The 23,079-nt window shown below is 35.7% G+C and overlaps 1 protein-coding gene across 50 annotated transcripts in view; it reads right to left on the bottom strand.

Moving 5' to 3' along the window:
- LOC118265174 (cell adhesion molecule Dscam2) overlaps nt 1-23,067 on the bottom strand; it is a 60,351-nt gene extending 37,284 nt beyond the window's left edge. For 12 of the 50 annotated variants that reach the window (XM_050705840.1, XM_050705857.1, XM_050705863.1 and 9 more), the window contains exons 1-6: nt 22,906-23,067; nt 17,888-18,041; nt 9,031-9,215; nt 8,364-8,502; nt 5,457-5,618; nt 905-1,054 (exon numbers count right to left, since the gene is read on the bottom strand). In XM_050705840.1, coding sequence (XP_050561797.1) covers nt 905-1,054; nt 5,457-5,618; nt 8,364-8,502; nt 9,031-9,215; nt 17,888-17,933 — 682 coding nt within the window. In that variant the 5' untranslated portion in view covers nt 17,934-18,041; nt 22,906-23,067. Of the gene's footprint in view, nt 1-904; nt 1,055-1,386; nt 1,567-2,386; nt 2,567-3,296; nt 3,459-3,580; nt 3,758-4,125; nt 4,288-4,381; nt 4,553-4,658; nt 4,821-4,924; nt 5,087-5,190; nt 5,362-5,456; nt 5,619-8,363; nt 8,503-9,030; nt 9,216-17,887; nt 18,042-22,905 lie in introns of all 50 variants that reach the window. The other 38 variants (XM_050705822.1, XM_050705823.1, XM_050705829.1 and 35 more) reach the window with 9 other exon arrangements.
- Nucleotides 23,068-23,079: the final 12 nt, after the last annotated feature.

Genomic DNA, 23,079 nt, shown 5'->3' with positions numbered 1-23,079 from the left:
TAACGAGAGGCTGGAGAGCTCGCTAAACTGGTAGCCACTTGTAGTCGACGCGCTAGGGAACTTGGGTGGTACCCGGCCCACTGGCTCTGCGCATGTTGGGAGAAGGCGAGATCACGAACAGAGGACATTATAACTTTCGAATATTCAGACCCTAAACACCCCTACTCATCCCTATGGATACAACGATCGCGCGAGTCAAGGCTCTGCAGGGTACCCTATCCCAACATTCAGGCAAGTTGTAAGTCGTTAAAGATAAACTTAAAGACACAATATAAAGTTGTGTATTTAAGCTTTGTAATATAAGTACAATTAGTACAATAAATATAATCTTTCCTTAGCTGTAAGTAGAATATTAAAGCATTAGGAAATAGCAAAAATAAAATACGTATTTTGTACACAATAAGTATGTATGAATTGAATAAGAAGATTATAATTATTGCACATCATTTTATATAGATATTTAAATTTTTAGGTAGGTATAACGTTCTCGATTAGTTTAAGTTTCAACATTACATCAACTATGAATATACATAACACTGATTTACGTTGGTATAAGTATCAAGTTAAATGAAAAAATCGAGAACATTATATTTTTATTTAATGTTCATTGATCTGCAGTGTATAGTCAGAGTATTGCACCTACTGGCCCAGTTAAGCATAATAAAAAACAATTAATGTTATTACAAAATAAAATACTTTTTCCAATTATTATATAACTATTCACTGCAAATAAAAAACAGTGTCATTAATTCATTGATAATGAAATTTTTGCTTAATTATTATGTGCAAAATAAAAAGCTTTAGCAATGGTAAATGATGTTGATGTCTATAAAAAGTTATTGTTAATTATTTAATGAATTGATGACACTTTAACCATCTGAAACTTTATCTTATGAAAACTCACCGGTAATGACAAGTCGTCCCTTAGTAGCAGAAAGTCGGGTTTCACCAGTAAGCCTGTGCTTTGTTCTACATTGGTATGATTTGTAACCATCCTCGGGTCCGACATCTCGAATATGCAATTCTCCAGATGGAAGTACCAAGTATTTACCCTCTGTTGAGAAAAAAAATAGTTTTAAATATCCATTAAGGGATCTTACATAAGGAAGCAATTCAATATATTATGCAACACAACATAAGGTTGTGATTTACTTATAAATGTCATTGCATGCATTAGCCTAAGGAAGAAGGATAAAGGATAAAGGTAAGCCGTGAGGCTCATGGAATCACGGGAACCCATTTTAGGAACAAATCCCTAAGCCGTGTATAGGTTATAAAAGTAATTATTGAATGCGACCTATCAACGTTTGAAGACGTCATGTTCCCAAGTTATTACTAGCGATAAGGTTAAGGCATAAACAGCCTGAAAAACAATTTACTTCGTACCGTCAAAGTTATTCGTTGATTCTAACTTGATGTCTAATTCCTGGTCGCCTTCACTGATGATCCAAGAGATGACCGTAACATACTCTGACACAAAGCTTGGTATGTGACATTTTAGAATAGCGCTATTGCCTCTCAATACGTACTCTTCCATCAAGTTCACGGCGTATGCCTGAGATACAACTGAAACAATATTGTGAAGCCTGAGTCGAGATCAATTTATGAATTGGATAGCAGTTTTACTACAATTTTGGCCGTTTGCACCATTTTGTTTTTAAAAATTTTATATTTTTGAATTATTTTAGGATATTGTGTTTTGGTTGAGTGGGATTTTGGGAAAAAATATTTATTTCAGAGACAAAACTAGTATACTTAGATCAGATGAAGCATTAATTTTGATTTCTTGCTCTTTTTCATCTTCAGAGATAATCCAGGAGCTTACAGCTACGTATTCAGAGACAAAACTCGGAATTTGACATTTCAAGATAGCGGCGTTGCCACGCAAAACGTATTCTTCCCAAAATTTCACGTCATACGCTTGAGAGACGACTGAAATCGTTACGATAAATATAATTTGAGTAAGTCTATTCTATAATATACTAGCTGTGAATTCTGATTTATAGGTAAACAACACCTATGAACGAAGACGTAAGGGGAATTTAGGAAAGGAAGGATGAGGCCGCATTCGAGTGAAGAGTCGATACAAGTTACCTAAATTAAAGTCTGAATTCAAATTTATCTCCACGTCATCCTGTTCCCCCTCGGAGATAATCCAGGAAGTGACCGTGACATATTCGGTGACGAAGCTTGGAATATGGCATTTTAATATTGCGGCATTTCCGCGTAAGACGTTCTCTTCCCACAGATTTACTGTATAGGATTGAGAAACCACTGAAATAGATAACAATGAGAGTGTGAAGAGCAGCGATAGGAAATATGGTACAATAATATGGGAGTGGATAAGTTTCTGGAAAATTCAATTTAATTTCGTTTTACTCAATACCTAAGTTAAATGTCTCATCTAGTTGAATCTCTGTCTCTACAACATCCCCCTCAGAAATGATCCACGATGATACAGTAACATATTCTGTTACAAAACTCGGTATGTGACACTTTACGATCGCTGAATTTCCACGCAGAACATTTTCTTCCATCAGATTCACAGTGTACGCCTGAGATACAACTGAAATAGTTCAATTACGAGATCTGTGATAATCCTCCGAGATATTGAAAAACAGGAAAGGAAAAGGGTTTATGCCATGGTAGAGTAACCTATGGTAGTGATGTAATACCCAAGTCATTAGATTCTGCTTTTATTTCCAACTCATCAGTTTCTCCTTCAGAGATAATCCAGGACGACACACTAACATACTCGGTCACGAAGGTCGAAATATGACATTTCAAAATAGCTGCGTTCCCACGTAAAACACTCTCCTCCATGAGATTGACGGTGTAAGCTTGAGTGACGACTGTAGATTTAGAAAAAAAAATCCCATGAGCAAATAATGAGTTTCTCTCAAGAAGACTGCCATAACTTAAGGATAGGTAAGGAGAGGACTATCAGATGTAAAATAATAAGTTCATTGTAAGTACCCTGCACATCAACAAAATCGTTTATGGATATTTCAACTTCTTTGTCCCCTTCAGAAATAATCCAGGTTGCTACTGATACATATTCCGTTACAAAACTTGGAATCAAACATTTTATTATAGCTGAATTGCCCCTCAAAACATTCTCTTCGACCAAATTAACTGTGTATGCTTGCGAGACAACTAGAACAACCAGTCAGTACTTATTTAATATTGATTTAAGTAAGAAGATAGGAATATCCCTAATTATTAACTGCCAATAAATTAACTCTAATGGATAGGATACAAAGGTGCGTATTTTTCCCATTTTTACTGAAATATACCGTAATTTTCATTTATCGTGTATTCTCCATTCTCGGAATCGTGCCAAGAAACTACTTGTACATGATCAGACACAAACGAGGGTATGTGGCACTTGAACACTGCAGCGTTCCCGCGAATAACGTATATGTCGTAAACTTGTGATTCGTAGAACTGATTAACCGCTGAAATAGTTTACATACAAATTAGACTATGTATATAGCGATGGACATATAGACTCCGACACGGGGATTCAGTGGAGTGCGGATAAGGACAATTGGGGCCGCGCGGTACTCTACTCTATTACCGTAATTGCCCTCAGAGCGGTTGAACGAAAACGCAGAGAGAGATTCTTCGTCTGCCACCCAATCCACTACATGAACATAATCTGCCACGAAGGATGGAATCGTACATTTGACAATGGCGGAATTGCCTCGTAGAACATCTTCATCAATAACTCGAGGTTCATAAGATTGATGGACCACTGTGGACGTCGAACATATAACCTATTTTATTACAAGTAATTAACTATTTACTGACCTACCAAACAAACTTACTAAAAGATTAAATTAGGACAAGGAAAGAGGAATAACATAAGGTTTGCAATTTGCGATCAACAACTACCGTTGTTAAAATTAGAGTGTTCCTCAGCCGACACTGTTTCATTATCCATTATCCAGGCCACAACATGAACAAAGTCCGCAACAAACGAAGGTACAATACATTTCAGAATAGCTGTATTGCCTCGCAAAATAAATTCATCGTTGACTCTAGCTTCATACGCTTGAAGTACAGCTGCGACAAACAAAAGGAATCAGGATTAGGGAATTGTTTCTCCTAATGAGAAATTACCCTCGCTACTGCTGGGGTAATATGTGCCTCCTTCGCTGTCCATCCACATTTCAACGTATACAAAATCAGAAACAAAGCTTGGCACTTCACATTTCATAATGGCTGCGTTACCACGAATAACGTACTCGTTATCGGCTTCGGCTTCGAAAGGTTGTGATACCACTTTACAAAAAAATATATAATTAATCTGATGAAATAACAAAGGAATATAATTGGAGAGGAAAATTGGTATTAGAAGAAATCTATTGAGGTGTACCCTGTGCTGTGCTTGTATTATTAACCGTGAGGATTTGTCCATCATCCATAACCCAAGCTTCAATATAAACGAAGTCACTAACAAAAGATGGAATCTTGCAGTGTACAATAGCAGTGTTTCCTCTTATCACGTACTCGTTTTCGGCTTCGGTCACGTAATACTGTGATACGACTGAAGAATAACAATTAGAAACATAAATAAGTTGGAACGGTTCGTGGTGTAAGGAATTGTTGTTAGAAAGGGAAGCAAATATGATTTGTTCAAGAGGACATTGTACCGAGGTCTTCTGAGTGAGTAATCTCTGTTCCCACTTCGTCGATCCATGCTTCCACCTTGACAAAGTCAGCGACAAAAGAGGGGATAGAACACTTTAAAACAGCAGCGTTTCCGCGTATCACATATTCTGTCAGAATCTCTGCTTCGTAGAACTGATTAACAACTGAAAGAACACGTGGCAGGTATATGACTAATATAAGTCTAAACATAAAAGGAATTAGGTGAGGGATAAGGAATAGTTATAAAATCACATTGCATATGAACTACCGATGTCATCGGTCGGCAAGTATTCGCCACCATCAGAGTTAACCCAGGCTTCCACTTTCACGAAATCGGCGACGAAAGAAGGAATATTGCATTTTAGTACAGCGGTGTTTCCTCTAATTACATACTCTGATACTACTTCAGCTTCGTAGTACTGTGTTACAACTGGAATCAATGTACGACTTAGGTAGTTTGTATTTATAGGCAGGATATAGGAAATGGACATTGGGAACTAGAATAAAACTGCTATTTAGTTGAATGTGTGGTACCATCTCCTTCCTTATTGTCTTCGTGAGTGAAGGAATTGCCAGCGTCGTCTTGCCAGGATATAACATAGACAAAGTCGCCAACAAATGAAGGTATAGAACATTTGAGAATAGCAGAATTGCCGCGAATCACATATTCGTTATTTACTTCTGATTCGTATTGTTGCTGTACCACTGTGGAAATACCATTATTGTAGATCAAGTGAGCTGTATGGGATATGGAGAGTGGGATAGGAAAGGGGAGGAATTAAAACGGTTGAAAAATTAACCGTAGTTATCGCCGGGAAGGAAGTCTTCGTTGTCATCAGTGTGCCAAGAGAGAACTTCTATGAAATCGGCTACAAACGACGGGACCTGACACTTGAGCACGATACTGTTCCCCAAAATGACATACTCCTTATTGACGTCGGTGTCGTAATGTTGAGCAACCACTTAGTAAAAATGAACATAGAAGTGGGTTGATTAATATTGACTAAACACAATATTAAGGGGCGACATAATATTCGAACACCTAGATAAACAAATTAAAGTACCAACAAACAACCACAACACTGAGTTCCTGAAAGAAAAATATTAATAACACACTAGTAACATAAACAAATGTAATCAGGTAGATCTTTTTTCATTTTTATTACTCAAGAAAATAAATATATTTGAGAATAATGCGAATTTTTCACAAGTATTCAATTTTAACACACTCTGTAGGTAGTTAAATGAAACGATAACACTAGGCAACACTCAAAATTTCCCGGGGAAAATTCATACCGTATTTTATTGATAATCATACACCTAATACCAGAAAAATAATAATTTATTTCAGTCACGTATAGGAATGGAGATTTTAACATTTTTGTAAAAAATCACTTTTTTTATTAGTTTTGTAGGGTAGCTCTAAATTCTTCTTAGTAACGATTACAATAATATTTTGTAGTATCAGTATACATTGATTTCTTTCGCCATGTCTCGCTTTTGTGTTAATTCTCCGGATTTATTTTGTTTTATTTTCACCGAAGAGTAAAAAAACCCATAACGCCGTTAAGTAATTACGAAGTGTTATCGTGCATATTTTGGTTTAGACGTTCGCAACCAAGATAAATATTGGGTGCCACACATGTGTTGCTTCTCATGCCACAAGAATTTGACAAACTGGTTTAATGGAAAACCAACAAAGATGCCTTTTGGTCAACCTATGATTTGGCGAGAACCTAAGGATCATGTAAGTGACTGTTATTTTTGTCTCACAGATGTCAAAGGATTTTCTAAGAAATCTAAGCACACAGTAAAGTACGCAGAGGTGTCTTCCGTAACAAAACCAATACCACATTCAGAAGATCTTCCAGTACCTAACCCACCAAATCACGTTGAATCCTCAAGTAACACTTCTAGTTCTGATGATGAATGTGAAGACTTTCAAGTGGCAAGTACATCTAAAGCACCACATTTGATCAGCCAATCTGAGCTTGACGATCTTTTTAGAGACTTAGACTTACCTAAGGAAAAATCTGAAATATATGGTTCAAGATTAAAGCAATGGATTGAAGTCACGGAATTTTTTTGGGAAATAAACGATCGCCTCAATATGAAAGCCTTATAAACCAATTGTTACATGCTTATAAACAACTGGGGTGCAATATGTCATTAAAAATACATTTTCTGCATTCGCACCTTAATTTTTTTAAAGAAAATCTAGGCGCAGTGAGTTATGAGCACGGTGAGCGCTTTCACCAAGAAATTGCCTCAATGGAAAAGCGTTATCAGGGAAAATGGACCATTGCAATGCTTGCAGACTACTGCTGGTTTTTAATTAGAGAGACACCAACCTCTTCTTATAACAGGCAGGCCAAAAGAACAAAAACTAGTTTATTTTTCAAGTCTAAATAATATTTTACTTTAAAATAATAACAAAAAATTGTTAAAACTAAAAATAAATTTCTCTTAAAAGCTATACGTGACTGAGATGTTTTATTTACTGTTCTAAGTTCTCTATACCATGGCCTTTCCGAATCACACAATCAGATCTCTGTGATTTTTTATTTTATTTTTTTTGTTGCCTAGTGTAATCATATGTAATGAATAATGCGTCAAACTTAAATAGTTACTAAGCACATCTTCTTCCCTGTTGATTATTTAATTGACCGCATTTGACCTCGTGTCATAAGGGCAGCGCCCTATGATGGCCAATCAAACTTTCATAATTCTGAGCAGCATTGTTACACTGAATAAGATGTATATGTACCACTTATTGAAAGAAGTGATGCTGATATGAACAACTTTTAGATAGTTTATTTCACCACTATCAAAAGATACAACAGCCTATAAGTGGCTACTGCTGACCAAAAGCCTCGTCTCGCACAGAGAAGGTTTGAGCATTACATAGGCAATAGCTTGGTTTGTGTAACCAAATATATCTCGTATTAATTAATAATTAAGCAAATCTTTTGTAATTGTAATAGCTTACAACGATTTATTACAATCTATGTACATGTGTTAAAAGTTCTTGTGAATAACTTGCATTATATTAACATTCTAATATAATGAATGTAGCGCCATATACGGCGTGTCCCTGCGATAGACATCGCCAAGTCTCATTAAGCACGAGTGTGTAACATTCAATGCATTTACAAACAAATGAATTGTTGTTGATTCCATTGATGGATCCAATAGATTAAATGTGGTGATTTTAATGCCCGGTAGTTAAATAACCAATTTGGAACGCATTACATACAAATAAAATACACTAATCATATAATGAGCATCTGAGTATCGAATTACAAATGAAAAGGGGGCGATAAGTCAACAAGTGGAAGCATTCGGTTATAAACACAGCCATCATGGTGTCAGTTGACACAGTTATATCCAACATGTCATGTTTAACCCATTAAAAATATTTATAAATCTGTCATGAAGCTTTATGGTACTTTTATAAGGCGCACGCGATATACAAACTTGGTTTTGTTGTAACACAATCTCGCACTCTATGAGATATGGCTGTAACTTTAGTAGCGTTAACGGTTACTTTCGATGTGAGCTGTTTGTCCGTTAACAATTCAAAAATATTTTACGTTTAAACTTGAAGGTTTCTGACCCATGTATTGTACTTAGAGTTCCTTGCCAACGGACAATAGCTTAAAGTATGTGCCTCTTAGAAATAGTAATTTTATGTAAATACTGCTTACCGGCTCGTACGTTAACGTCCCTGGAATGAATGGTACCAACAGAGTTGCGAGCGAGACAAGCGTAAACTTGAGCATGAACTTCTTGCCGGTAATCCTCCGCTCGGAAAGGCGGGAATAAAAGGTTTCCGTTCGCTTGAACCTAAGGAAAATAATACATTTCAGTTAAAGCGTGAAAATATATAAGTTATATTATTATTTCAAATATTAATTGAGCAGTCCTATAAAGTTACTTATTTAAATACAATTTTAAATACGTTGGCCAAATTATAGAAAAGGATTTCGGTATAGTTATGAATAAAATCTTTAATACGTTAGATAAATGTGTATAATTTATGAGGACGCAGTCACTTTCTGTTACATCGAATTATGCAATAGCAGTCTATGCGGGTAACTATAAACAAAATGTCCTTGTCGTATAGGTAGTGAAGTGTGTAGGCGATAGATTCGTAATAAAACTTCAACATATTAAGTGACTAATTATCTCTGTGATCCTTTGTTACCTAAATGCCATATTCAGGGACTATTAGCTTCTATCGAAACAAAACTTAAAGCCCTATTTAAAGACCTTACTACCATTAATGGGACAATACTTTTTTTAAAGAACATAAGTATGTACTCAAAACTATACAAAGGAGACATATGCATCAATGAAGATGTCCAATATTACCTGTCGCAGTCCAGGGACATCACCAACAGCAGTTCCATCAGATCGGACCCAGATGATATCGGGTGTCGGGGATCCTCGGGCCGCGCATTCCACAGTCGCTCCAGTCGTGTTGCTAAAGTCCACTCGGTTGGCTGGTTCCTTCATGAATATCGGTCCTATAGTTTCGTCCTCGCATAGCACTGACCCTGGAAAAATATAGAACTTTAATGACCGATTCAGTTAAAATATAAAGCAACAACATGTGGTATGGGTAATTTTTTATTGTTAAGTGCTAAGTCATCATTCAACTTTCGGTTATGATCATTTGGTACTCCTAAATAACTAAACATAACGGGGAGATTAGGGTTTTTGTTTATTTTTACAACAGTATATGATCCAGGAAAGAGATTACTCCGAGCTTGTTCGTTCGTTTGCTTACTCAAACACTAGTTTAAGGGAACAAATCCTCGACCCAGTTTATAATGAAGCCTGGATATAATCCAGCACAAGTGAGACGCTCTCATGCCACGTCTCGCTACTCGTTTTACTAGACGAAGAGCACGAGAGTGACACTCACTAAATGTTAATTAGTGACCTAATTTGGTAAAAAGACTTAACAACAAATGTTACATACTAATATCCTGTCAAAACTTGGGCAATTGAAATATTTCTCGATATATTTATGAAGCTACAAGTACATAACCCTATCTAGCGTAGATTTACTCCTTATAAGATGCTCATAAATACTCAATATTAGCGGCTGTGTGTAGTAGTGATTATTCGCAATTAATATTTAGCTGTCAAGAATAAAACTTTACTTTTATGAATTAATTAACGTTTCTTTATAATTATTAATATTATCAGATGGATCCATTTTTTTACCATATTTAAATTAAACGGTCAAAACTCTCAATACTCTCCAAATACGAACCACTCCGATGAAAGACAAAAAATAGCAACAAAGCGAACAAAAAAGCGAGGGCGTGTTGCGCGCTTGCGACAGATGTGCGCTGGCGCACGCTCCTGATTGGTCGTAGCCACGACAGATGTTCTTTACATCACAACCTGAACGCAGGATGCTGATTCAACTAAGATTTATCTCAACACTTGTGACGGTTTCTATTCGATTTTACACTACTATTAAGTGCCACCAGTTTTCTACGCCACTTGCGTATAAACACCTTAACATTATTTATCAATGTATGCTGATAGATGATAAGGTTTCTACACCAGTGTGTGATTTATTCAATTCTAGACTGTATTTTATCAGTTAATTTTGCAATAATAGGTCAGTCATGTAAATGCTTAGGTACAATATTTCTCTGGCTTTACGTCGTGATAGATATGAAAACATTTATATTTTCTTAGCGAACCTTTCCGTGAGCGGAATTTTATAAAATTCTGCTCATTTAATTCCTTGGTCGCATCACAAAGACACACTCACTTCTTTTTATAATTAAATCTATAATGAAAAAATACAAAAAATATTTTAAAAATTCGATGAGTAGTATTCATTATTTTAGCGGTCACCTAAATATGTATTTATTTTATCATAGGTACATTGCGTACATGTTTATGTTTGTTATCTTTATGAAAGTGTTGGATAATGCGATACGATGAAGGTATAGATCAGTGTTGGCTATCACTTTCGCTAGTGTTTCGTACCACACATGTCAAATCATGTTAATGAAAGAAGAAAGTATACCGTATATTCTTAGAAAATGTCCGTCAGTCTAGTTAAAAAAAAACAGTTAATATTAGTCAGTTAATATTAGATACCAATGTAGGTAGGTAATCTAAACATAATTTTAATCCAAACACAGATGTGTGAATGTTATCTTTCTTTCTGCTTTTCCTTAGCATTGAATGTTATACTTGAAACACCATTAAGTGATAACCCTATTAAGCTGTTCTGCTGACTGCAGCAGAACATTGATACTGATCAATCAACAACAACAGCAGATATTTATGAATATAGATCACGTCATCAGCAACATAAATGCAAATTATACCTGTCGTAAAGAGTTCAAGGTTTCGGACGTAAACCTGAACGCACTTTGGCATGTTTAAACTATCCATTTGTATATCTCCGTATAAAATAGCAACGCGATTTCATTTTTTATATCCTTCAGTTTAAAAGAATTAGCATTTGATCGGAGTCTAAATAAATGTACGAATGTTTCGTTTCGAAGGTGAGAACCGTGAAATCATCATTTTGTTTGCAGACACACGAATTTATAGTTTCGAGAAACAAGATTTACGAATGTGCATACTTAGGTTCTTACTTACAATAACAAAACTGCATGATGAAACAACGCAGTTCCTGATATTAAGAGAGGCCCGTGCTTGACATTATATTTATTGGGATGGATTTTTGGGATATTGAGACTTTTGAAAAATTTACTATTGCGTAGTTACAGATGGTTATCTTAGATTCTGTAAAGCATTTATGTTTTGTAGTGACAAATACATAACCTTTTTAAAATCAGTGTGAGTATTTTGTAACTGATTTGTATGTACAATTAAGTAAGTACTGTATGAAAATTAAAGGTTCACACACAACAATTAGATCGAACACATTTCGTGACCTCTAAAAAGGTCACAAAATGTTTGATAGACTTTAGTATAAAGCGATAGGTAGAGTTCAATTATATTATCCTAGAAAATCCTGGTAGTGGTACTCCTATAGATGTGAAAATAATATTTACTTTATTGCTCATCTTCCGTTTAAGCCTTAGGTCACTTACTTAAAATGTGTACAGAGGGAGCAATGGGCATTCGGATGTGAGGGAGGTTTGGGCATGTCCAATGCTCTCTTCTTTATATTGCGTACAGGAGGTCTTTTGAAAATTATAATTACCTGCTTTAATTAAACTATTTGAACTATTTTTAATTACAGAAAGATGCCGTTTAAATTCAAAAAGAAAGGTTTGCGACGAGAAATTCCCAAGGATTTAATATAACGAGCCATAGAAGAGGTACCAAAAGGATCAAAAATAAAAACAACAGCTGATAAATATAAATATAAGCCTTTATGGGTTATAACTAATTTAAGATAAGTCGTGATATATTTTTTGTTGTTATTGCGTTTATTTTTGGAGTCTATTATAGATGTTAAGTGTTTAACAGGCCATGTCCAAGCCTCCCACAGGGTGTGCCCATATCTCCCTACCACAGGGAGCCTTGGGCACTTTTGACTTAATTTTTCAATTACCTCCTAATTAGGAGAATATTTATTATCTAGCCAAAAGAATGGAGCAATAGGAAGTGGCAATAAATGTTGATTATCTACAAAATCTGACTTTTTATGCATTAAATTGTGAAAAAGTGCCCATCCCTCCCCTACCTCCCTTACTTCAACTTACATTGTAAGCTCTACGCTAAGTCAACAAACATTCCATAGATTGAAAAATCTCTTACTAGTTCGATCAAATTGTTGTCTCTAAACTGTTAAAGTGCCTTACCTTATTCAGTACGATTACATGGCAATTTCAACATTAGTATATCTATCTCTATAGCAACTGTGTTTAAATTCCTAATGAGTAACGAGGTGAGCTATCTGAATAGCGAGCATACACATGGGAGAATTCCAACAGAGTAGCATGCGCTACCCATGCAGAGAATTCCAAAAAACAAACGGTTGTCGCGCGTCAGTTTGCTTTGATTTGAATTCCTAATTTAGAAAACAATCAACCGTTCTCGTAAATGCTGTCGGCCTTTAATACAACTTCTTTATTATGATAATAGTGTCAATTGCCATTCGATTGAGTAGCCACTACATTAATGAACCATTTATATAATAAAGTATGTTGCTTTATTGACAATGTTTTGAAGATCGTTGAACCTAGACGATAACAGTGCAGTACCAGCTAAGACCTAGTTAAAGAGTATTAGCCACGTGGATACTAGGAGAAGATCCACCAACCAAGAAATACAGAAAATGTATTTACATATAAACAATGAAAATGTGTTTAGTGTTATGAACATGGTACACTCTCCGGGCTTTAAATCTATTTGTGGCCGTTGACCCGTGAAATTCTGAGACGACGGTTACTACCGTCTTATATTATCATCATCTATGCTTATCTTTTGTTTCCCAACGTCTTGCAACACTCCTCGCCGTTATAAAACCGTGTATGAGCTCAACATTTCTTAAAAACAGAAAACAGGAAAACTTTATTTGTACGTAATGTGTTTTACTAAGTATCAATTCCAATTTCCAAAGCATAAACGGTACCTACATGTTTTGAATCATCATTTGGGAACTACATAAAAATATATTTTTGTGTACCTAGTTCAACTTTGTGGATTAAGTAGGAATCTACTTATGGAGCCACTGTACTCTACAATGCAGGTACCTCGCCCTCACACATGTAAGTACCGACCTATTCTATACTTTGTTAGTATAGTTGCATAGAGGGACAAAGATAAAGCCGCGCGTGTGTTTCTGGAATGTTTTGAATATTGAGATACCAAAACATGGTTTCTCAAATAAAAACGTAGGTTAGCCGTTGACGATAAATGAGCAGCCGTACAATGGCTGTGAGTTATTTAAGGCACATCCAAATTAATTGCGTGTTAACAACAACACCACATGAGGATGGATATGTATGCTTATATGGCAACAGGCGGCCTTATTTCAACAGTTTGTATTTGAATTAAAAAGTCGTTGATATTTGTTCACAAAACAAATATTATTAAGTGTTCTTTAGTTGAACGTTATTTTGAATGCTCATTAACACGAGCTTACAATAACTGCTTGTTAATAAACTTTGTTCATAGCTATTGAAATTCATTTAATTTTGGAAGGTTATGATATCCAATGGAAAATGCGCTTGTCCTTTATATTTTCTAAAAACTAAAGGATTTTTGTATATCCAATAGGTAGTATTGATTTTAAAATTTATGATAGTAACTAGGTAGATATCGGTCCTATTCTCGAAGATGTTGATATCAATAGCAGACCTAACTCCTACACATGTAAAATTGTGTCAAAAAGTGAAAACAACAAATCTTATCAGAACAATGATTTCGTAATAGCGCTTTTGTAGGTTTTCTTTCGACATTTAATTACTTATTTACTGTCCGTTATAAACGGAAACAACATGATTAATGTCTCCGTCTGTCTGTCTAATAGGCTGAAAATAATTATTGCTCATAATATTATGAATGCGAACAAAGAATGATTCGACGTCACTACTAAGGATTAAGAGACAAATTAACCACTATTTGTATGTGTGGTTAATGAATGAGTATGAGTAACTACAGTTAATAAAAATAGTTCATGGTTATGTTGCGTGTCAATCTGCCATTCTGTTTGTCGACGGTTTTTTATTCCGCGCATTTAACGCGCGTACTTTACAACAATATAAATTAATGTTATGTAATAAGGCAAAATTTAGCTAAATTGTTAAAATACTATACTATAATGACTCGGTTTATGCTGTGTTTACATTGGCCAGAACTACTTTAGTATAGAATCAAAATAGAAAGAATAATAATGAAACTGAAAGTCGACGCTAACGCTTAGTACTATGCCGACCACCCAAAAATTTTCAATGACTAATAGGTAGTTTTTAAAGATTAATTTATCTATTTTGATTACCAACATATTTAAATCAGAACTTTGACATTTTTCAATGAGTAGATTATGTAAACAAGGCCACTTACAGCTTACTTATTCCAAAAAAATAACCTTTAGGTATGCACTTGAACTTACTTCTACATATTTCGAATAAGCAGAATTCCCAAGTATCCTCTCTAGAGTAAAGAGAAAATTAATGACTTCAGATAACTAACTATTACTAGACGTGGACTCCGTTACGATGAGAATATTTTAATCTATAATCTGGTTTCAAGGTCACGTTAAGCTTTGAATTGTCATTAGCTACTTCAGAAAAAACAGATCCTTCATTCTATGTATTTTAATACAAAATGCAAGTGTTTTGACATTGTGGATAAGATCATCGTAAATCCATTACACTTGCAGTACCAGAGACCCCTAAAAAAGTTGGTTGCCATTGCCAGGAAATTGTTTATTTGGGTCATAATTTTCAGAAAACCGTCCCTCTGGAAACGTTAATACACCAAAATCCACTTTTGGACTAACGGGCGTGATGATTTGATATCACTGTTCAAACATATTTGTAAATAAACGTTGTTTTTAGTTTTTATCAAAGTGTGATAAACATTATTGAGCGTATCTTCGGAGTTATTTATTTTTATCGACGCGATTATTTTTTATATTATATAAAGTTACATTTAGACTACTGCAAAAGATAACAAAAACCAAACATGTAGGTGACTAGGTACTAGATAGTAGGTACATACTATAGTTTAATCATTCATGCATCTCACAATCTCAGTCTTATTGGGACTTAGTCACGCCTTTTTTTACAAAAGTTGACTCATGGTAGAGTAGCTAATAGGTTGGTCTAATATTTGTATGAGGAAATTACTTATAGTATGCTTTGAATCTGTTGTCCTGTGCAAAAGTATATGGACATTTTACTTTGTAGAAGATATAGTTGTATTGGAGTCACGGTCGTGACCTTCGAGCGTCGAAAGGCCAATGTTCTGCGGTGTTTGTGTAAAATCTAGCATTTAAACTGAACCAGGCGTCCTCGCCCACGCTACGCTCGTTGCTAGACCATTTGAGAGTTTAATATGATCAACCTTTAAGTGGCGAGTGTAGGGTTATATAGGGTAAGCAAAGGAAAGCGTTGAAATATGGAGAAATGTCAAAACTAGAGGGTAAAGGGTTATTGTCTCGCGCCAACCAGCAATAGCTTGGCTTGTATACTTTCACATTTGATCTCTTAGGTTGAATTTAGCCTAACTTAAACTACGCTATATGAGGTACTAAAGTATTGGCATATCAGCTTTCATGCTTTTCTGCGCACTTCACCTGGATAGGTACATATTATGTTAGTGGTTACTAACTCTAAGTAACAATCGATTGTTATTGCATTACCTTGAGAAAAATAATTAATCCGTACAGTAATTAAAGGTATAAAATGAATCATTCCTACAGATGACAGACAGTATTCCTGCAGCTGCAGTAGAGTCATTTATTTTAATATTAACTAAGTATAATAATTATCTAGGTACCTATATTAGATTACACTGTTGTTGTTTCGTCATATTTAAGCTCAATTTTTTTTAGTATCCTCTAATTATTGAATGACTCGTTGAGACAGAATTTTTATTGTTTTTAATTTAGCTTAAGTTCAGTATATGAATACTCATTCAATACTCAGTCATTCTAACATTTCAGTTTGTATGGTACTTAAAGGGTTTGGTCGCAGCAACCATTTCTTTTTACTTTTTGGGAAAATGATGATTTGGCAAATTGAATAAGAATCTTGATAGACTTTATTCTAGTATCGCGTTATCGAGTTAATTAATTCATCAAAGAATCGTGTGATGTGTCATCGATATCACCTCGTAAGATTCCATGTTTAGTGTGCATTCATAAAAGGTTAGACACACCATTTTGGCTAGTAGTCGTAAACAGAGTTACGTTTAAATAGGTTCGTTGCCCGGCCGCTGTATCGACCCGTGACGTCACGAACGGCGTGCTCCTAAAAGCCGCGCCGTGCGATGTGGATGGGGTACCCCAATGGTCGTGACGCCCGTTTTTACGCATTAACTGCGTAGAAAGTCACGAATAAACAATATGATATTTTATATAGTATCAACGTATCTAGACACACGGCAGTGTGTCCGCCAAGTTCGAGCAAAAAACCGACACACCGGCCGTGGGTTATATTACACGAACCATTTCGGGCCAAGTTCGACCCACCTATAACTCAAAATCTATTTTATCTACGCATATGAAATTTCTAGTATCTGTCGAAATCTACTTACTTATCTAAAATACAAAATTTCATTAATGTACCTATTGTAGGTCTTGAGATATTGACGTCAGAAAATCGCTATTTTTACTATACACTCACTGACTGACTCACTCATCAAAAACCTAGACCACTTCCAATGGTCGTATTGACTTGAAATTTGGCATGGAGGTAGGTCTTTAGGTCAAGGTAAAGGAAAAAATCTGAAAATGGCCAAGTGTGAGTCGGTTTTAAAAATAATGAAGGTGTAAATTCATACCCCTAAGGAACTAAAACAAAAAATTTATCTATATCTTCCAATGGTCGTACCGACCTAAAATTCGTTACGAAGGTTTGTATTTAGTCAAAGTAAAGTAAAATAAGAAAAAAAGAAAATAAACTTTACAAAAATAAATGAAATCCCACCCAAAACATAAATGTGAAAGGCTGCCAAGTTCGATAATATTGGAATGCTTCGCCTATAAAAGAAGATCTAAATAAGTACCAAGTTCCATACACAGACCTCAGTTAAAAATGATATAACTTGGCAAGTTTTAATAGAAAATTATATACTGTATATGTTTAGTAGGTTTATAACATAGTGTGTGAAAACTTGCCAACTTGTTATATCATTTTTAACTGAGGTCTGTGTATGGAACTTGGTACTTATTTAGATCTCACTTCTTTTATAGGCGAAGCATTCCAATATTATCGAACTTGGCAGCCTTTCACATTTATGTTTTGGGTGGGTTAATTTTATTCTGTGCATACTTTTTGATTTCATAGAAAAATTGATTTCAATATTATAGGAATCGTAGTCTTCTTCGTATCCTTCTTTTCGATTATTGTTATCATAGAAATACAACTAAGACTGATATTAACTAGTCTCCTTAAGTTGGATCCTGAAAACTATAGCTCAAGGCTTAACCAGCCAAGAAACCGTTTGCAAACCAGAAGTTTAGTTTATTTACTTTGCTCCAAACGCGTCACGATCTTTTTAAATTACTTTAGTAGATAGATAAATTATAAACAGTTGAACTCACCTATAGCGGCCAGTGCCACGAGGGCAGTGAATCCAATAAACGACATATTTTCGCACTTGGACACTTCACAGATCACTATAGTTCCTTGCACTCACAATCGAAAAAAAAAATTAGAAGATCGTTGCGCCGCTATGCGGCTGGGCTCCGCCCGAATCTGAAACAAATTAAGGAAACAGTTAATATAATTTTAAGTTAATTCCAAATGGAATGGCGACCAATTTTCTCGGTATATTGAACATTCGATGGTACTTGAGATAAGGTAGCACTAATTTCGAATAAAATAAAAAGGTTGAAAGACAATTCGAGAGCGTCTACCTCCTCCATTTTAGTTGGTAATAACGGTATTTATTTTTATTGCTTCTATAAGAGCTTCCTTCCTGAAGTCCAATCGACTGAATGATTGTTCGGACTAAAGTCCAATACTCCGAAAATATTTTTTTTAGGAAGCATTAATAAAAACACTCTGACTAGACATTTTTTTATGAAATAAGAGAGAACATTTTAATGGATTCTCTATGCAAGTATATTTTTAGATAAGTAAGCTTTAATCAACACGGTACCTATATTGCGGAAGACTCAGAAGACAATGTCGCCCTATATTGGGTTTGCGTTATGCCAAGTAGGGAAAGACAATCTATTGTGAGTCAGGCGATATTTGTCATGTCAAGGTTAACTCGACAACATATTATGTTCCTACTTTAATACTACATAAGTACATACATTGCATTTAATAGTTTCGCATCCCTTTGAACTTATGGCCATTTGCAGTAAAACTGACTGTGTGACGACCCTAGTGACGGGACATGCACGCAATGCCTGACTTTCATTACGTCGACACAAAAAAATCCATTCTTTTTACACTTTTGACCTAAATATGCGGTAATCTTCTTACAAAATTAAAAATCTACCAGGTTTCACAATGACTGGGGGCAAAAAATAACAGGGCGGAACTACGGTCAGTCACGCAAGGATAAACCAATTTGGTGTAATGTACGCGTATACACTCCCACCGTGTTTGTTTAATGCACTTCCACGGTTTTGTACAGGCTCACTTAAAAACATCGGTAAAACAGCTCACCGAATATTAGCGAGTTCAATTTTGGGCAGTTGGTACACCTCTATAGCGAGTTCAAGGGCGTTCAACCCTATTTCTGGCATGCATGTAGTTTGCTATCCCTCGCCTCTAATTTATTTAAAAGGGAGGTGTGAGCTGAGGGATTAAAGCATTAACAGATGGACATTATTAGTTTTACTTACTTCCTGTCCATAGAAATACAGTTTTACCTGCTTCTTTATATTAGCGGTGGATTAACTAGGTATAAGACTTTCAGGCATAAATGGCCACTTACTTATTTGAGTTTATTTTATAAATCGATTTGTGAACAGTCCATTCAACTAATCGACTTCTCGTAATACATGATCCAATAATAACCCAGACTTGTCTTGTAAACGAGTTTTAATATTTTGCATTATAATGTGGTAGACCTAGTAAATGATGCATTTAAACCAGACACTGGATCAACATTGAGTTTATCCTTAGACCGGTTTATTTCATTCCTCGTTCTACATTATTTCGGCAGCTATTAAGCTTAAATACGAGTAGGTAGGTACCTACTTACATAATGTACTTAGATACATCTAGCACTTGAGGAATGAAGTGACATCATCGCGCCAATTTGTAAAATAAACCAATCACAACGAGAATCTAGATCACTTACTTCTTACTGCCTGCAGCCATCGAATGTCTAACAACTAGGTACTTATAATAACTTAGATTTATTAGTTACAGACTACAGTACTCCGAAAATAATTGAGAAAAGAAATAATCTAAAGGTTTTTGAAATATGGACGAGCAAGTAGTTAACTGGTCTGTCTTTGCGATTTATAGGAACTTGCCTAGGTACCTAATCCAACGTGGTTAGACGATCCATGTTGTGCAAATTAACTCTATTAGGCGCTATCACTTAGGTACCGTGTGACCAAAGTAATCAACAGTTTGTTTAGGTTGGACATTACCGTCGTATTGCTTGTACCGGGAAGCCGTTAATGACGAACAACGACGCAAAGTGGAAAATTAAGTCGGTGTTGGATCAAAAATTTAATGAGTTTTTATCGCATCTTACATAATTTAATACTTGACTATTCGAACCTTATAAAATAGACGTGTTAGCCAAATTATGATATTGATAAAAAGTATTTTCAATAATTCGCTTGATATATGCCATTTTCTCAGTACGACTCTGTAATACTAATTACCAGCTTTTTACATGATAAAGTAGGTCCCAGGTTTAATCGGCTGACGTTTCCGTAAACCACGACCGCATATCTACAGTACAAATCCAGGCTCGTACATGAGTGACGGAAGACTATTTTGGGCTCCATTATCCAGAAATGGCTACGCGCCGCTCGTGTTTGGATTTAACGAGAGAGCGTTTGGTACGTATCTACATACACATATCAGACGAACGTGGAACGAAATATAATTTCATGTTTTAATTTATTGCAAAAGAAGAAAGGAAATTAGGAGATTCAAATGCAACCACAGTTGCCTTTTGCAATACAGAATTGGCAAGCGTCTTCGTTTGTATTCATGAATTCTTTTTCATTCCTTTTTAGTCAACAATGATGCGATAAGTATAAAATCATTAAAATATTGTCTGGATAATAGATACACGCACACCTATATAGTATGGAGAATACACCAGTGCCTACCTAGGTATTTAATAGATGCGTGTTGACACATTTGACCTTATACATAATTATTATTATATGGGTCAGCCCTGTGGCTAATTAGGTTTGTAATGTAAACATTCTCGGTACTGGTACAGGTATTATCTTTCAGCCGCAGATACTGATAATGCAATTTTACTATCTTATCCGCTCCAATCACAACGCATGGTGCGTGCATTATTGTAATCTGACATTGAAAACTTTCAGCATAAAATAAAGTCTTGTCTACGTCTGAGACGGTGTACCGGCTTGGTACATAGGTATTAAGCTGTCGTTATAGATATTTCGTTCAATAGAATGGATCGGCTCGCCTCCGAACCGTCTGGGAAGCTGCAATACGAGTCTCCCTCCCCCTCCCTTGCTAAGTGGAAGCAAAGATAGCGAATTCCTTTCCCCCCACCCTTAGAATCACCCTCCTACGCAGGAGGATGACATATAGGTACACGCCATGAATGGTACTATAGCTACTCGATAGATATGAGCTGAGTGATAGGTTTCAAAATTGATGTAGGTAGGTTTGTCCAGGTATCTGGACTATAAGGAATTAATTGTCTAAAATTGCATCGAATACCTACTACTACTTCTTCAATAAAATATAGGTAAGTGCTATAGCATTTTATCAATGAACTTAACTATCTTTATTTCATAATAACTATGTATCTTTAATTCTAAAATTTTAGGTTCCTGTTTGACTAAGTAAAAGGTACATAGTTATAGGTACCTACATAAATTATATTTACATCGTTAACTTTTAACATAACACTGTAATCCTTATTAGTTACCAATTTCAAACTAACGAAACAAGTATATTGTTTGATTTACCACAAAAGGCACGTATTATTCTTCAGAATAAGTATTATTGTAAAGGGAGGTTCGGCTACCTGCTAAAGTACTCGAAAAACTCGCTCACATCTGTTATGGAACGTTTTGCACCTGCCGTCAAGGAACAGGCTTTTTCGGCCAATCGCTCAATCTCGAAATATTTTGTACATTCATTACTTTTATATATACAACCTTTGTTTTTCGAGTTTAGTTCAAAGCTACGTAGGGCATTTCCAAATGAATTGTCACCCCTCTTAACTGTGGAACTAGGGGAAGGTCGAAAATGTCGAGGGGTCGCCGAAATTAATGGCCTAAATAAAAAATATCAAAGTTATAAGCTCCTAATACTGAATACACAAGTGCACTGTAAGTAATGAAACGCAAATGTTAGGAATGACCAACATTTTCTTCGTAGAGCTAAGTATTTAATTTTATGAAAATACCGGTTTTCTTTGCAGCGAAAGCTAGCTTGTTAGGTAGCCTAGCGTCTATTTATATTAAGTGGAGGAAGAGTTAAATCTAGGTAAGTGTATCTAAGTGCCTTGTTTGTTATGTTTCATACTGATTTTCCATTTACGTATTCCATTGTAAATTGTACGTAAAGCGAGTCCGTGAGCCTTAACTTTGTTTTCACATCGTTACAGCGCATATTCCAGACAGCTACTACTAAGAAATTCAATGTATGGGAGGTGTCTGCTCCACCACGTGCTGCGGCTACAACTGACTGAATGAATCACACTGATTACTCAAAGCTACCTATATGTGGATGATACAATATAATATACGAAGCTTAATTCAAAACAACGCATGTAGTAAGACGTAAATCTTACGAGAACGTTAATGAATTTAAAAAGTGATCTTATGCAAAGGCATGTACCTACATTACATACATTAACCCCTCACTTATAAAAGGAAATGAAGGAAGCCACACATTTAAAAATACGTATCAGCAAAATCGTGCCCATATCAAAAATAACATCCGAATTAGATCGATAATTGCGAAACGTGAGTGACCAGCGAGTTTCTCAATATCCGCCACCCACTGGCATTTTGTTCTTTAGATTGGGACAAATACGGCCAACAATTTAATTTAATTGCTGGTTTAATTCAAGAAATTGAACAAAACTCAATATTTAGTGCAATTCAAGTCGGTACATGCTTTCGACGATAGTCGGCGAAGCGTTCTAAATACCGGGGAAAAGGGTGATAAATTGAGTCGTAATCGACTACAAAACAGAATTATTATTAAAACATTGTATACAAATGTAAATACCATATCAGAGAAGGAAATATCAAATTAAAAGCAAGATATTGCAGGCGACTCTATATCTACATGTTCGAGACAACATCGTTATCGATCGTGGTCGCGCATTCGCCGGGTCTGCGCTTTTGCAAAAAATCCTTTTATAACATAAACACGGCATGAATGTGAATGGAAATGGAGTATTGAATTGTAAGAGCCTTACCTGAGAAGACCGAGAGGTGGCTCAGCGCAGCACCCACAACACTTCACACAACACACGCGAAGGGACGAGTGGCGACAACCGACCCGCCCAAGCTACAGACGCGGTATGAGTAACTCGTATAGCTATGATATAAACGGCCGATGACATCCGACCGCAGAAAAGGATGGGTGTAGT

The sequence above is a fragment of the Spodoptera frugiperda genome, chromosome 28 (genome assembly GCF_023101765.2).
Source record: "Spodoptera frugiperda isolate SF20-4 chromosome 28, AGI-APGP_CSIRO_Sfru_2.0, whole genome shotgun sequence".
Classification (NCBI taxonomy): Eukaryota; Metazoa; Arthropoda; class Insecta; order Lepidoptera; family Noctuidae; genus Spodoptera; species Spodoptera frugiperda.
The sequence above is the reverse complement of the archived record's forward strand: the minus strand, read 5'-3'. Positions and strand labels throughout refer to the sequence as shown.